General features: G+C 37.7%; 3 protein-coding genes across 3 annotated transcripts; all 3 read left to right on the top strand.

Moving 5' to 3' along the window:
* Window positions 1–3,965: 3,965 nt before the first annotated feature.
* On the top strand, window positions 3,966–7,320 carry LOC137735085 (protein IQ-DOMAIN 21-like). Its single transcript, XM_068474458.1, has 4 exons — window positions 3,966–4,314; window positions 5,605–5,910; window positions 6,009–6,404; window positions 6,476–7,320. The coding sequence occupies exons 1-4, from the start codon at window positions 4,234–4,236 to the stop codon at window positions 7,115–7,117; spliced, it is 1,425 nt and encodes a 474-aa protein (XP_068330559.1). The 5' UTR covers window positions 3,966–4,233; the 3' UTR covers window positions 7,118–7,320.
* A 1,014-nt stretch (window positions 7,321–8,334) lies between these two features.
* On the top strand, window positions 8,335–12,972 carry LOC137734979 (soluble starch synthase 1, chloroplastic/amyloplastic-like). The gene is made up of 15 exons (XM_068474325.1): window positions 8,335–8,740; window positions 9,596–9,957; window positions 10,049–10,126; window positions 10,232–10,356; window positions 10,502–10,583; window positions 10,676–10,849; window positions 11,024–11,105; window positions 11,202–11,293; window positions 11,367–11,429; window positions 11,522–11,611; window positions 11,722–11,846; window positions 11,928–12,036; window positions 12,117–12,172; window positions 12,278–12,317; window positions 12,502–12,972. Exons 1-15 carry the CDS (start codon window positions 8,437–8,439, stop codon window positions 12,658–12,660), a joined length of 1,941 nt encoding a protein of 646 aa, XP_068330426.1. The 5' UTR covers window positions 8,335–8,436; the 3' UTR covers window positions 12,661–12,972.
* A 2,064-nt stretch (window positions 12,973–15,036) lies between these two features.
* LOC137734840 (phytolongin Phyl2.2) lies at window positions 15,037–16,508 on the top strand. Its single transcript, XM_068474135.1, has one exon. It carries the CDS (start codon window positions 15,341–15,343, stop codon window positions 16,106–16,108), a length of 768 nt encoding a protein of 255 aa, XP_068330236.1. The 5' UTR covers window positions 15,037–15,340; the 3' UTR covers window positions 16,109–16,508.
* Window positions 16,509–16,711: the final 203 nt, after the last annotated feature.

Here is a 16,711-nt window from a genome sequence, read left to right as displayed (position 1 = left end):
ATCGTCTCATTCCATCAAGTTGCGTATATAGCTTTGATTCTAAATACACAAGGTGATTTGCTACCCGTCCGTTGGGCACGGAACATTATATAGCTTTAGATTAGATGCATGGTACAATGATAATAATCATGCTTAGAATCTACACTATTGTTTTACTTAGACGATAATTATATCGACGGACCAATTAATGCATGGTCTTACTTTGGAAGCACCATGCCAACTAGTCTTATGCCATATATGAGTTTTTGGGGTTCATGAACCTTTTTGCATTCATGGGGCAACAAAAATGATCTATGCAACAAGAGATTTTCGTACGTCATGGTATCTCTCTTATCACGTGATATTATTTATGAGTCGAAAGATATATTACTTAATATGAGAATATATACGTATTATGTGATGGAAGATATATTAATGTGTTGTGATTACCGATTTGGATGAAACCTTAAACTAGACGATTTAGTTTAGTACAATATAAAATGAGCCATATAAGAGTGTCACTTAAAGACTTTTTTACTAAAATGGTCCATGAGATTGTCCTAACTCCTCATTTTTGTCCCTTAGATTTAAAATCGATAAAAGTGGTTCTTGGGATTGTCCACCGCCAATCATTTTTGTCATTTCGTGATGAATCTTCGTTAAATTTGAAGAAACCATAAGTTCAAATAGAGGTGTTGATTTGACGAAACCCTCAATTTCACATAGATTTTTCGTGGAATGATCAAAATGATTGACATTGAACAATCTCAAGAATCAATTTTATCGATTTTAAATCTCAGAGACCAAAATAAAAAGTTATGACAATCTCATATACTATTTTAACAAAACACAAAAAAAACCAAAACATTTGAATAAGCTTGTTTAAAAGATTTCTTCAGTGACATATTAATACGACTTGCTTAAATAAGGATTAAGGAACATAAATATGTTGAAAGTTGCTTTTCACCAACCAAAATTTAATCCATCGAACGTAGGGCAAAAAAGTGAGATTGTGAGACCCCTCTTTCCCCTTCCTAATGAAGCATTTTCTTTATATCTTGCTTGAATGTCCCTTTAAATGCAAGTATTAGGTCATATCTACCTTAGTTAAACCCCTTTTATTTTTCGATTTTAATGTCCCAACCACACCCAATACTACCTCAAGTGACTCTGCGCAGTGCGCAGGACCGTGGGTCTAATATAACTTCACAGCTCAGCAAAGGAGGGTTATCTGGTGGAGCCATGTTGCCCTTACTGCAGGTTTCTTAATTACCAAAACAGACAAATCGATTCTATACATTTGCCTCACAAATATCTGCCTCTCGCTTTCGAGATAAATTACAAGAAGATGTCATCGTGATAATGTTTTTAGTTAATTACGCACCGTCATATGTTTAAATCTCTTGTATGGCAGTTTTGCATTGGATTGGTATATTATCATGAGTGCAGAAAAACTTGGATGCTAGTATATTTGGAGCACCATCTGAACTATAACTAAATATTAAAAGGGCGATTTCAAGCAATAAAGCTCTCTGCTTTTTGAGGGTTAGTGAAAGGGGAAGAGGAACATTTATCATATGAATTCTTATATTTGCTTTGCAAATAAGCTGTTTCTACGATTCGAATACTTGATTTTTTTTTTTTAACAAAAGAGCAACTTTTCCGTTGCGTTAAATCTCAAACTTCAACTAAAGTGCACACAAAATTAATTAACCGTGAGCATAGTTGAGTGGTATGTCAAATCTAGGAGTTTCACAGGTGAACATGATATTTTTTACAATATGGTACACCAAAATCATAACTTGTCGTTGAAAATAACAAAAAGAATAATATGAATGGTTAGTGACAAGGGAATTGGGGTCTAATTCTTCACCAAATTAGTATGTTCGATAAAGTAGGAGGTCTATGTTTTTGGTTAGGGTGGGAGGATTAGTTGTGAGGTAATAAGAATTTGGTGATCACCAACACCGACGGTCAGGTGGATGAAAAATGGAGCCGCAGCAAGCTGAAGCCAGAGATAAACGAAAAGAACGTCCATACAACGGAATGGACAGAGATTCCAGCCGGATCTCCTCCATCAAGTCCTAAGAATTCGGAGATCTGGATCTTTGAAATTTGATCAAACGACTATAATTATTATCATTTTTAGAAAGATCATCTGTTTGTAACCGTTATATCAAATTTCAATAGTTTGAATTTCCAGATCATTAGAATTTGATGGGTGGGATCCGGCTGGAATCTCTATCCCAATGGAATGACATTACGTATCGCTTAAGAGATAGAAGTCTTATCAATATTTTTGTCCTTAAAACAAAAATGAAATAGAAATATTTGACAGAGGAAAAAAAAGAAACTAATATTATTAAAAATAATAGGATATATGATGGAGCAAGTTGTCTTATCAACTCGGGCATCTTGTGATGTTGGGTCACTATTGACTTGCCGCTGATCCACTAATTACCATGGCCCCCTCTTTCAAGTCCAGATCCTCGTCAGATTCTTTTTGTGAAAATTTCGATGATTTATAAATCGTGTCTGTTCATCGTACATTGTACTGTTAGAAATTATTTTAAATATTTTTATTTAAAAATAAATATAAACAGTACTTGATAAAAACTAATTACATGTTGTATGATAAACGGACATGATTCACGAATTTTCATGATCATCACCAAAAGGATTCGGAGAGGATCCTGTTGGTTCTCTTTCTGTGACTAAAAACACCTTAGTTAATTGAAATTACGTTCTGCTTTTAATATTTGGTAGGGGAAAAATGGCCTTGAAGTTTTAAATATTTAACGACTTGTTTGAAAGTGCTTGTAAAATGACTGAAAACGTTTTTAGTAAAATTGATTTTGGGTTCCAAAAACACTTGAAGTACTTTTAGAAGAAGCACCATACATGTGCTTCTTACAAAAAACATTTCAAGTACTTTTTCAGTATCCACATGAAACATTTTAAGTACTTTTTCAAGATCTATAGAATTTTTACTAAGAATTAATTTAAAAAATAATTTTTTAATTTTTTAAAATTATTTTGAAAGCACTTCTAAATAAGCTATAAATTAAAATTGTGTTGAAGGCTATCACAAAGACAATTACTCCAGTACAATTTACAGGTAATGTGATGATTTCGCTTGATACAAAATTGGAAAAGCAATTGCCCTTTTGTTTCACCAAAAGTTGGAAAATTACAAAATCCGTGACTTGATTCAATATAAAAGGTTTCTAATTATTTTGTTTCTTGTACAAGTTTAGTGATGTGTGTATTGATAAAAAAAAAAAAAAGGTTTAGTAATTTGTATTATATACATTAAAGCCTTTATCACTTTATAAGAAAACTCTAGATGATGTTGTAGAAGTCCACTATTATAGAAATTATTAAGTACGAACTTCTTAATTACGAACGACCGTATTATATTTTCATCCATTAACACACACAGAGCATCCCATTTAAACTGTATTTTAGTTCCATCCACACTCAAACTGACACTTGTATGTCTGATATATTCAAGCGTTCAGACCAATGAATTACTTGCCAAATTGAGCCAGCCCCAACTACAACACATATAAAGGACGATCTCAAACCAATATGGCTCTCTAGATTCTCTACTTTATGAGGGTCGGGAAAACGTCTATCGTACGCAACTTTACTTTTACTTTGCAAATAGATTGTTTTCACGACTCAAGTATGTGACATTTTAATCACACAGAAACAACATTTCCGCTACAAACTGCAACATATTATATACATATGTATAATGTTGGTATAGGTACTAGGTAGTAAACTAGTATGTACTGGTAGCTACAAATTTCTACAAGATCGATCGCACGTGAAATCGTTAAATAGTAACGGCAATTGCGCGGGCTTGCAGTTATTACCCTCACAACACTACTGCTCCCTTCCCCATTCGACCCTCCATCTCTCTCTCTCTCTCTCTCTCTCTCTCTCTCTCCTCACAACACTACTACTCCCTTCCCCATTCGGCACTCCATCTCTCTCTCTCTCTCTCTCTCTCTCTCTCTGAGACATCCTTTCACTCTCTCTCTAGATCTCTCTTCAGTCTTGATATTATCAGCTCATTTCCTCTGTTTAATTTGTGAGCGACACTACTTCCCAACAAACATATACATATATACGTCTGAACTCTGTATTCTAATATATATATATGCGCGCGCGCGCGCGCGCTCTCGTGAGATGAGAGGAATATGATGACGGCAATGAGAGGTTGATCTTTTGACCAGCCGGCCGGAGATGGGGAAGAAAGGAAGCGGATGGTTCTCCTCCGTTAAGAAAGTCTTCAAACATTCTTCTAAGGACTCGCCCGACAAAAAGGTTTTCTCTTAGTTCCGTTCTTTCAGTTTTCTTAGCAAGTTTTCAGATTCATATAATTTCTTTGAAAGAAAACAATTGTTCTTCATATAATTATTATTTTTTCTTTTCAATCTCAATTTATTTTCTGTGAATTTTTTGTACCAATCATCATCACACCAACAAGGCAAGCAATGATTCAATTTGTTATGCAATAATGAACAATTTATTAAGGGAAGTGTTATTGGCACTCCAAAAATCTCATTCTACACTCCTCACAAGTGTATTTTTCTTTCCCAATATGGAAAGTTTGGAATGTAGAATGAGATTTTTGAAGTGCTAATAACAATTCCCTTTATTAAACCTAATTCAACGATATTTGTGATTACATGCACTTATTTTGTTCGGGTAATGCTAGGAGACCAAATTTGTAAACCAAATGATGTGGATATTAATGATTGGATTATTACTTAAATGTTAATTAACGTACTTATTTCTTATTAGTGACGCATCATTTGGTTTAAAATTTTGATATCCCTAGCATTAGCATTACCCATTTTGTACATTCACTAATTAATTCATTTTTTTTGTCGAGATGTAAATTACCAAAAAAAGAGTTCAAGCGTTTTTTATTGTTGGAGATGATTCGATCTTATATACAGATAATTGGAGCACAATGTCTGCCGCTAATTATTCGAATTTGTATGCATAATTGGTGTTCATGAATCACTAGTGGTTTCTAGTAATCTTATTTCAAATCAATAGGAGCTAGTTAATAGTTAACTTAATTATTTGGATATATAGAAGTAAACATATATCAATCTAGATCGTGACCTTTGTTTGTTTGGAGGTGAAGTTAAATGGTTTGCCTCGTGGAATCACGTCACATTAAAGATGCACGAGCTACCCTTTTGGTACTGGCATTTTTAGGACCATCAGTGCAAGAGATTTTTTAATGTGCCCGGAACATGCACTATATGTTATTATATAAGTGGATGGACATTTAAAAAAAAAATTTCTCCACTTATATGGCGTACCGTCCTGTGTTCCGGACACATTGAAAAAACTCTGGACGAGATCACAACCAAGCTGCATGCCCCAACACCATATGGTCCCCTATCACTATCATTATATGGATACATAATACTGTAACAATAAGCTTTATATCTTTCCTTACAAGGCACATGACTCGACCTGACTTATCATTGTCATGCCACCTAAGCCATCACATCAATATTAGTTAACTTACTTGATAATTAAGTGTTAATTGTAGTGCTAATTATGATATTTGATGCGTACCATGATATAATCCAGAAGGAGATCGGTGAGAAATGGCAGCATGATGCCGCGGAGGTGGTGTCATTTGAGCATTTTCCAGCGGAGAGCTCGCCTGACGTAACGAACGATGAGAGAACAACCGAATCTTCAACTCCTCTAAATAATGGTCATCAAGATAGAAGCCACGCCATTGCTGTTGCTGTTGCAACTGCTGCTGCCGCTGAAGCAGCTGTTGCCGCGGCACAAGCTGCCGCTAAAGTTGTCCGATTGGCCGGTTATGGCCGTCACTCTAGGGAAGAACGAGCTGCAATCTTCATTCAGTCATATTACAGAGGCTACCTAGTAAGTTTACCATAACTTTATATAATGTTTAACATTTAGCTTCAAAAGCCATTAACACTACGATCTAATGATATGTCTATTAATTACTTATTTTTTAGGCTCGGCGCGCTCTGCGTGCGTTGAAGGGATTGGTGAGGCTACAAGCATTGGTGAGAGGAAATAACGTTCGGAAGCAGGCACAAATGACGATGCGATGCATGCAGGCATTAGTGCGTGTGCAAGCAAGGGTACGAGCTCGACGGCTCGAATTAACCAAAGACAAGCTTCACAAGAAGGAGGATGATCAGGAAGATTACGATGAAGATGAAGAGGAAAGAAGAGCTTTGATGGAGGAAGAAGAGCAAAAGTCAAAGAGTCCTCTGAAAAAAAATGAAATGCAAAGTGCGAATGGGAGTAGGCATCAAAGGCGTCAAAGTTTCAAGGAAAATGCTTCAAGGAAGCATGATGCTGCGGTCAAAAGAGAGAGGGCTCTCGCTTATGCTTATAGTTATCAAGTAAGTAACTTTGTGACGGTTGCACTGAAAAATTATTGCTCATTTTGCGTGACATTGTTTAATTGTAACAGAGACAACAACTTCTTCAGTCAAGTCCGGATGGACCTGAATTTGGGCTCCAGCCCAATATGCCTGATAAGGCCCAATGGGGATGGAATTGGCTCGAGCGGTGGATGTCATCGCAACCCCACCAAGACCGCCACTCAGGCCCACGAGATACCTCTTACGGAACACCCATCACCACTACGACTGCCAGCGACTTGTCGGAGAAGACAGTTGAAATGGACATTGCCGCACCTTCAAGCTCGCCTCACGTCAATATGAGCCGACTCAATCCAGACATGATTGATTCAGACATGTATTCAATCCGGCAACAACGCCAGCAAGGGTCGAATAACATCCCGAGTTACATGGCCCCGACCCAATCTGCCAAGGCCAAGGTCCGGGGCCAAGGCTCGGGCAAGCAGATTAGCCCGCCAACTCCCCAATGGAACCCTTCAACGAGGAAGGGGTCGGTTGTTGGGTCTGGGTGTGATTCGTCGAGCTCGGGTGGTGGGACAACAAACTACCTGATCCCAAGAAGCCCAAGCCCGAAAAGTAGTGGGCCACGTGGGCTGGCTAGAGGGGCTGTGGGCTTTGGGCCTGATTCACCCCACGGTGATGATTGGGGCCTGCCGCTAGCTGTTCACAGTTGGAGACATGATTTCGGTTAGTTGTAAGTTAATATGTGGTGTGACATAAATTTCCATTTGCAAGACTTTTTGTTTATAATGTGTGAAAAAAAACATTGTATTATTTATTTTAATTGTGTTATGGACATGGATCCACGAGGCTTTGTAATAATATAATATTAATTTATTGTGAAATATTATATAAAATTGTGTCGTTATGTATCGTCAACTTATAATTTGAATGAGGGATTGTTTGGAAAAAAAAAAAAAAAAAACAGAAGAAGAAGAAGAAGAAATTTAGGTCAATTATGCTTTCACTCTGGGCCGAGGGTCTACTGTTCCCAATTATCTGTCTTTTCTATGTCTTCGTTCTGGTTTTTTGACATATGTTATTTCACTTAACTTTAAATTTCACACACTTACTTTGATGTGGTACACCACGTGTCAATATATAAATTGTGAGATATATGTGTTAAAAAGTTAATAATTTAAAAAGTAAAATTTTTCACTACTTACATAAAAACATATGGTATACTACCCGTGTTCCCGTCACAATAAAAACACCTTAACTACGGAAGTATTTTTCACATTTATTCTTTTTCTTCTACACTTGGATTATCATATTGACTGACCAATAGCATGAACCAAATTAATCACAATAAATTCTTAGCGAAGGATTTAAAAGCTATATATTCCTCCTCCATTCTAGAATTTCTCTACTCTCGTTTTTCTATAGCATTTGAATTGAATTAATGAAAATTTTCTAATGAGAAAATACACAAAAATATTAAAAAATAAAAACGAAAATGTAAAAATCACCAATATTCTAAAAAGCGACTCTCGTGAATGGACAAAATTGTTCGAGTCTTCAACAATTGCACTAAAAAGGCTGCAGATTTCAAGTTTTGGCAAACTTTACCTTTGGCATCACGTGTCTCTCACTCCACTCCTCAGTCCTCGCCAATTACAGATTTACACGTGTACCTTCCCGACCACGTAACCTCCACAAGCTGAACCATAATCCCCTGCGTCCCTGTCGGACACCACAAACCACCTCCTCGGTCGCGATCCTGCCACGTCCGACGCTTCAATATCTGTCTTTCTCTTCGCCAACACGTGGAGTCATCTTATTGGGTGTAGGGGTTTAAAGGGATGTGGTGCGGAACAGGGAATCAATGTTCTGGGTTTGGCGCTTTTTCTGGATCTCACATATCAGATCCCTACAGGTGGTACGTAGTTCCTCGTTTGTGTGAGACATCCTTATTTTTTCCAGGTTTTGTTTTTCTTCGTTCTGTCAAACGTAATTCTCGTTTCCTTCCGGCCTATATCGGACTCGGGTCCTTTCTCTCTCTAGAACTCTAATGGAGTCTCTGAAATTCACTAGCTTAATCCCATGCAAATCGTCGTCCTTAATTCCGGTTCCAACTAAGTTCGCGAACCATCAGGCGATTGGGCAACTGGGTTTTGCTCCCCTGTGGAAAAGACGGTGCAGAAGAGTCGGTCTGTGGCTCAGAGCGTCGGTTGCCGGCGGAACTGGCGGCGGCGCGCAGGACGGCGCTTCTGCGGTGGAAGACCAGCAGGAGGACGAAAAGGGTGCTTTTTTGGGCGCCGAGAGAGACGATTCCGGCGCCGTTCTTGGGTTTAACTTGGTTCCTCCTCCCAACGGTAAGTTTTCAGGCTTCCGATTTTGCTTATTTATTTATAAATTCTTCTGCTTTTACACTGTTTTTAAATTGGTTTCATGGATTATTTGAGAAATTTGAAGTAGTTTCTATGATTGATATGTTTTTGGATTAGAAAAATAAACCAGAATTAAGGGTTAAATCTGATTAGTTTTTAAAAATTTGGACTTAAAAAACCTTGAAGGCAGAAAGGTTTAATTTGGTCACATTGTGTGGCACGCTGATGGAGACACAACCTAACGTGGAAATATTGGTAAATGTTTGATTTGATGCATTGATTGGTGAATGTGGTGTAAATGTACTATAGATTTTAATTGCTATTTGCCCAAATTAAGTCCTCAAAATCATTGGTTTTTGTTTGCAAAGCGATATTCTAAACTACCTTAATTTACGGGGAGAGTTACTGTTCTGATCAACTTGGACTAACCCACTTCTCTCCGAAAAATCATTGTTTTTGGTTAGATAAGAGACGTGTGATGTGTCAAAATTTGCTATTTTTAGTATATTGGGGTCATTCATCACTAGTGGTGGTTTTTGGTGGATTCTTGACTTGTCTGTGGTAGTCTTGGTTTTGGATGTCCACATCAATTTGCGCATGAGGACTCCAGGTCCTTACATTTTATGTGGTCTCCACCTCAGATTGTATTTTTTTCCACTCTTGGTCCCATATCGGGACCTCATAGCATGTACATTGTTCCGTTCATAATCTAATGCTGCATTTCATTGGTCGAACTGAGTGATCCAGCATATTTTGATGAGTAATTCCAAACGCGGCATATCGACATATTCTAAATTTTTTTATGAATTATTTGTGGACCCGTCTGATATTTTACTTCAGGTGAAACCAAAGTCATTGACTCGCCCGAAGATGTTAGTTCTGTTGGAATGGAAGAATCAGTGGAAGTAGATGGCAAAGAAAAGTCCAAGGCAAGTGTAACACACAATGTTGTGTTTGTTACTGCCGAAGCTGCGCCTTATTCTAAGACGGGAGGCTTAGGAGATGTTTGTGGTTCTTTGCCTATTGTTCTAGCGGCACGTGGACACCGTGTTATGGTTGTTTCTCCTAGGTACCAAAACGGTACCGCTGCAGACCAGAAATATTCTGGTGCTGTTGATTTGGAAACCCGCATCAAGGTTTATTGCTTTGGTGGAGAGCAAGTAGTTTCTTTCTTCCATGAATTTAGGGCAGGTGTTGATTGGGTAAGATATTGGGGATATTTCGCATGTTCTAGTTTCTCCAGACTGATAGAATTCTCTTACCAATGACGAACTCTTTCCGTATCTTCTTTAGGTATTCGTGAACCACCCGTCATACCACAGACCTGGAAATCCATACGGCGACAGTTTTGGTGCATTTGGTGACAATCAGGTATGGTTTTAGACTGAAAAGTTGTACGTAGTGGATAGATCATTTAAGTAGTATCCTGTTTTATTCACGAATAATGATACGTTTTATTCTCGTTTGGTTTTACAGTTTCGGTTCACTTTACTTTGCCATGCAGCCTGTGAAGCACCATTAGTGCTTCCACTGGCAGGGTTCACCTACGGCGAGAAAAGCCTGTTCATAGTCAATGACTGGCATGCCGGCCTTGTGCCACTGTAAGTAGTTTCAATTAATTAAACGGATTAGCTATATGATTTTGTTTTAAATCTTTCCTATATTGCTCTATCTTTTTGTTTTCTTTTTTTTCGGGTAAACAAACTGATAGTGGAGATCTGATGACTACATGTCCCTCTGATTCAGGCTTTTGGCTGCCAATTATCGTCCATATGGGGTTTATAAGGATGCACGAAGTGTTCTTGTGATTCATAACCTTGCACATCAGGTTGATGCTTGTTCTTCCTTTTTTTGTTTTGTTATCAATCTTCAGTCGTATATCCGATCAACTTTATTAAACGTTGTCTTGTAATATGCAAGGGAGTGGAACCGGGAGTAACATACAAGAATTTGGGGCTACCTGCAGAGTGGTATGGAGCACTGGAATGGGTGTTTCCAACATGGGCAAGGACCCATGCTCTTGACACAGGTGAAGCAGTGAACATCCTGAAGGGTGCAATTGTGACATGTGATCGGATTCTGACGGTCAGCGAGGTCAGTTGTATTCCATATATAGTCGTCGTGTCTCATTTAATGAAACACTAAACGTTTTTACGGTGGTCAGTAATAAGACCTGTTGTCGGATTTTCGACCTCATTGCATGTGCCTCCTTATTTTTCATCATGCTGTTCTTCTTTCTCATGATTAAATTATGCCTTCGAATTGTAGGGCTACTCCTGGGAAATAACAACTGCTGAAGGTGGATATGGTCTAAATGAGCTACTAAGCAGTAGAAAGAGTGTTCTCACTGGTACGTTACTTGAACTTCATCTCTCATTGTCTAGCTTTCTATGTGCCATCCTCGAGGAAATTAACTCTCAATTAACGGAATAATACCATCTGACAGGAATAACAAATGGCGTTGATGTGGTTGAATGGAACCCATCTACTGATGTACACATTGCTTCCCGCTATTCTACCGATGATCTTTCCGGAAAGGTGGCTAAGTCTGTCAATTAGTATGGTGTTATTATACTATAGTCCGCTTACCCTTCTTGTGTGCGGGCTGCAGGTTCAGTGCAAGCTTGCTCTGCAGAAGGAATTAGGTCTTCCCATTAGGCCGGACTGCCCATTGGTAAGACATAAGACATTGCTGTCTAATTATGCTATGCTTCAATAACGAAAATACTCCACTCCTAACACTGATTCGAGTTTTGAACCATATAGATTGGATTCATTGGCCGACTGGACCACCAGAAAGGTATTGACCTGATTCAGTCAGGAATGCCACAGCTTATGGAAGATGACGTGCAATTTGTGAGTCTTTCTCCTTTCATTGATTTTGGTGTTGTTATTTTAAGTAGCTTGCTCCCAACTTTCGACAATTAACTCTTTTGTTTCAACCATACGTATGTAATATTTCTCAGGTTATGCTGGGGTCTGGGGATCCACTGTGTGAAGATTGGATGAGAGCAGCAGAAGCAACTTATAAAGATAAATTCCGGGGCTGGGTTGGATTTAACGTCCCAGTTTCTCATAGAATAACCGCAGGGTAATTCAAGATTTCGTGCTTCGTTGTTTAGACGTTTACTGTATACGTGCATCATGCTGACCCTGATCCTGTAATTACCAGCTGCGACATACTCTTGATGCCGTCAAGATTTGAGCCCTGTGGACTTAATCAACTCTACGCAATGAGATATGGAACTGTACCAGTGGTTCATAGCACAGGAGGACTTAGAGTGAGTTTAAATACTTGAAGAACGAAATTCGGTTCTTCATCACGCGGCCACTTTGTCTGACGATTTCTGTTGTGTTCCAGGATACAGTAATGAATTTCAATCCTTATGCTAAAGGAGGCCAAGGTGACGGGACAGGGTATGTTTCTCAACTCTATTGCTCGATGCATTTCCCTGACAGTTTCACGTTACAAAAGTTCTTTAGAATCTTTACTTATAGCATCATTGTTGATAATATTGGCAGGTGGACTTTTTCTCCTTTGACGAAAGAGAGTATGCTGGCGGTAAGATTTTCTGCTACTTCTCTCGTTTTTAAAACCCAAACATCGATTATTACCGTGTTCTATATCAAAGAAGCGAGTAAATTGGATGTTCATATAGTCTTGCGGAGTTTATTCAACTTAAACCAAATGTTGTAAATCTTATTTCACCGTACTGACTCAGGGAGTCACGGTTAATACATTGCAGGCACTAAGACTTGCTTGTAGGACTTTCACAGAGTACAAGCCTTCCTGGGAGGGATTGATGAAGAGATGCATGGAGAGGGACTTCACATGGGAAAGCGCTGCAATCAAGTACGAGCAGGTCTTCGAATGGGCGTTTATCGATCCACCCTACGTCAAGTAAAACGTCTCAAACAGAAAAGAACACCCGAGAGATGAAGAACAATGTCCAAAAAATTTCACGGTTCAGTTCTATCTATTGTCCGTCGGCTGAGAGATCAAACACACTGCAACAGAGAAGCTTTTCGTTTCGTGTTCATTGTTTTAGGTTGTCGACACGGTAGGTATACACAGGAGCAAAACTATGTAGTTCTGATTCATTTTAGCGAGTGCAAATTAATAAGCATCCTGCAGTTTCACTCCCCATTACATAAGATAATTAAGAGCAATCTCAACCCCTTAAACCTTAATTAGTAGAGACATTTTTAAACGTATACTTTAATTAGCAGAAGAAATGGGATATATTTATTTGTTCTAAATGATTTGCCTCCTCCGGTTGGTTTCTGCAAAATTAAGAAAGTCAACTCCAACGAGGTTTGGTACGATAATATAATTTTTTTGTCACCAATTGTTTCATAATACTTAATAAACCGAGTCATATTTCCAGCGCACGGAAAATTTCTCCATAAACAAAGAAGAAGAAAGGTCCTAAGTTGACTTCTCTGCTAGAAAGATGGATTACTCAAAATACTTTAGATGAAAATAATAATTATTCATCTAGTTATATTATAAAACTTTTGTCCTCAATACAAGCATGTTCTATATCAAATTCTAGTTTTAACACAATTTTTCCGACGTGACTGATCTAGTTTCTAACACACTGGGAAAATAAGATAGAAGGATCGACAAGCGTTGAATTCAATAACACAAACAGAAATTCATCAGTATTTCGGAGTCTATCGGAAAATGAAGAAAGCTTCTAAAGTTAATTGAAAATATTAAGAGTTAATCTAAATTACAACCCCAAGATAAACCTCTTTATATAGGCATCAAACGCTAATTCTAAGAGTAAATGGGAAATCTAATGAATATAGGAAACATAAAAAGAACTCCTAATTAACTAGAGAAAAGAAAACCTAATTCTTATATATACGGAAAGATAAAATCACCTAAACCACACTTTTCTATATTTTATCGTTTTGTGAAACGTAAATTTTCTTTCTTGCGTTGTTCATTGTCAATCATCTAACATTCTTTGTTTTCTAGCTTAACCACTTTAATCAACTCCTATGTATTTCACACATTTTCTCCTTTTAAGTTCCTGATTATCTCTTGATTTATTTAAAATGTTAGAAGAGTGATTCTTTTTTATCAACAGATCACAGTTATTGTTTGAATAATATGAAGCGAAAATTATCATATTAAAGGAGTCATTCTTTTTTGTCAACAAATCACAATAATTTAAAATTTCTTTTTATGGCAGTTTCTTCGAATAAAACCTGAAAATCATTTACCAATACACTTTTCTCTTTGCCAATGCACCGCCACCGGAAGTATACAAGTTCGTGCCCCACGCCAAAATATAAACAAAAGATAACATGTGATTGCTTGCATCAACCAGGCCAGCAAGCACGGAGTGAACCTTCCACGTTGCACATTATAAAATAAAATTACATTGTATCAATCAACTAAAAAACTATTTTTTATTTTCTTTTTTTCTACTGAAAAGATAATATAAAAAAAAAAATACTAACGACTTTTTGATTTGAACACTTTCGACTTTGTTTCTCATGTTTTTTAATGATGAAGATTTAGAGTGGCAAATTACCTTATTGGTTGTTGATGAGTACTTGTTAAAATTCGTTTAATGTAATATCATTATAATATATAGATGAGATTGATAATGTTAATAATAGTGTAAAGTGAATTAGACTAAATGTGTCTTAATGGGTGTTCATTAAGATTTGTTTTATTTGATATAACGATAATATAGAGATAAGATTGATAGTAGTGACAATGATGTAATGTGAAATCAAACTAAATGTGTCTTAATGAGTAACCACTAACAACTAAATGAGTTGATTTGCTACCTCTAAAAACTGCTTATTTTCAAGATCATTGTAAAGGTCATATATAAAAAAAAAAAAAAAAAAAAAAAAAAAATTAAAAGAAATAAAAAATATTTAGTCATCTAGTTGTTATTCAATAAATAGACACATCATATTTTTCACTTAAACATTAAAATTTAGAGCATATTATAACTGAACGGTTAAATGATTCATGACTTGATACTTTTTTGCAAGGTTAATTTTGAAATAATAATTTATAATATGAACGATTTTGACCATCAAACAACATTACATAAATAAATAAGCAAAACAAGAAAATAAAACAAGAACTGTTGATTATCAAATAACATTATATTAATAGAAATTATTATTGACACTTCAATAACATTTTTCATATTTATGTATCGCGTAATATGCATATTGAAGGGTACATCCGTAATAAATCCCTCCCGCGATGGCACTGATTAAACCAGCCGTCATTCAGTTTCTTTTCCCTTCAATTCCCACGCATTCCAACTGTTGATTCCTCCCTTCAATCGGAGGAGACTAAACCCTAGATATTTACACAGAGAGAGAAAGAAAACGAAACACAATCCGATCCTCCGGGAAATGGTATAGAGAGAGAGAGAAAGCAGCAGAGAAACTCATAAGAAACGTTTCGGCGTCTTGGGGATTCGAAAGATTCGATCTTTCCGAATCGAACACCCACGGTCGAAATCCCATCTTGTTCTTCATCCCTTGAATCTTCGATTGAAAAGATTCAAAAGTTTTGTTTTTGGTGGGAAGAAAGAATCGATGATTTCGAATCCGGATCTGATTTTCTACGCCTGCATTGCCCACAAGGTCACGATTCTCGGCGAGTTTTCGAAAGAGCCGGGTCTCGGAAACTTAGCGCAGCAATGCGTGGAGGTAGCCCCTCCCCACCATTCCATGTTCAGTCACACGGTAAGAAAAAGGACTTACATTTTCTCATGTCATGACCCTTTTGTGTATTTCGCTATCTGCGATGCCCATCTCGATTACTCCGAGGCGCTTTCGTTCTTAAACCAGTTGAAATCCGGTTTTGAGGATGTTAGTGGAAGTGGGTCGATCTTGGTTCGGGATAATTTTTCCCCCAGTTGCTTGCAAGTCCAGTTTGATTCGATTATTCGAAAAGTAATGGCCTCGGACTCGCCCAATTCGCCGGCAGCCAGTCGGAATCTAAGCTTTGGTGCGAGTAAAGGGAAGAAAATGGTGCTGACACCGCTGCTTGGGAAGAATCCGAGCGAAGGGTTGAAGAAGAAGAGGAGGTTATCTGGGGAGGTTAATGGCGATCCTTGCAAAGATGTGACTGCAATGGAGAAGAAGGTGGATGTGTGCGATGATGCTAATGGCGGCGGGTTTAGAGATTTTCCGTTGCCAACACAAAAGAGTGGTCTTTTGCATTCGGGTGACCGCCAAAAGGCCAAGCAAGTTTGGAGGAGGCATGTTTGGGTTGTTTTGATCCTTGACTTGTTTGTTTGCGCCGTGTTGTTCGGGATTTGGTTGTGGGTTTGCAGGGGATTCAAGTGCATTGACAGTTGAATGGGTAGATTTGGGAGGTTTTGGTGTTTCGGCGTTGTATTGTGCTTTACTTTGAAGACGGATGAAAATTCTGTAACATTACAAACAAGCACTCGGAGGGATAAGTTAGCAAAGTCAATCAGGCTCTGTTTCAATTGTGTACCGGCAACTTTCTCCTTGGCCCTCCGGTGAGCGTCTTGTATGTATCTTAAGCTATATAGCTTGTGTTATACAAATAGTGATAAGCGTTTTCATGTGATGCATCAAATTGTGTATACTTAGATCATCACTATGCAGGCATTGTTTTTACTTTCCTTCCGTTGTTTTCGGTTGATGTTGTAATTGCTCAAATGTCTTGATATTTGAGTTTACCAATAGAAACTGTTTGTTTGCTTTAATGGAAGTTGTTTCTGTTTCTGGATTTGATTTCCATTTCCTCCGCAGTTAGTCTCTTTATTTGATTCCGTTGTCTAATGCGTTCCCCGCTATGGATACTTTTCTTCCATGATAGATTAGCGTCTCGAATTTGTATAGATGCGTTAGATAAGTCATGAATTACTTACTATTTGAGGATATTGAATGTCAAGGCAGTTATTGCGCCTTGTTGTTTGGGATTTGGTTGTG

This window comes from Pyrus communis, chromosome 5 (assembly GCF_963583255.1).
Source record: "Pyrus communis chromosome 5, drPyrComm1.1, whole genome shotgun sequence".
Taxonomy (NCBI): Eukaryota; Viridiplantae; Streptophyta; class Magnoliopsida; order Rosales; family Rosaceae; genus Pyrus; species Pyrus communis.
Note: the sequence above shows the minus strand (reverse complement) of the source record. Positions and strands in the feature narration are given on the sequence as shown.

Bases quoted from the DNA above. Each gene is read 5' to 3' on its own strand.
- LOC137735085 (XM_068474458.1), top strand. From the start codon at position 4,234: ATGGGGAAGAAAGGAAGCGGATGGTTCTCCTCCGTTAAGAAAGTCTTC. The intron at 4,315-5,604 runs GTTTTCTCTTAG...GATATAATCCAG, and splicing joins AGGACTCGCCCGACAAAAAG to AAGGAGATCGGTGAGAAATG. The intron at 5,911-6,008 runs GTAAGTTTACCA...CTTATTTTTTAG, and splicing joins CATATTACAGAGGCTACCTA to GCTCGGCGCGCTCTGCGTGC.
- LOC137734979 (XM_068474325.1), top strand. From the start codon at position 8,437: ATGGAGTCTCTGAAATTCACTAGCTTAATCCCATGCAAATCGTCGTCC. The intron at 10,127-10,231 runs GTATGGTTTTAG...TTGGTTTTACAG, and splicing joins GTGCATTTGGTGACAATCAG to TTTCGGTTCACTTTACTTTG. The intron at 12,173-12,277 runs GTATGTTTCTCA...TAATATTGGCAG, and splicing joins GGCCAAGGTGACGGGACAGG to GTGGACTTTTTCTCCTTTGA.
- LOC137734840 (XM_068474135.1), top strand. From the start codon at position 15,341: ATGATTTCGAATCCGGATCTGATTTTCTACGCCTGCATTGCCCACAAG.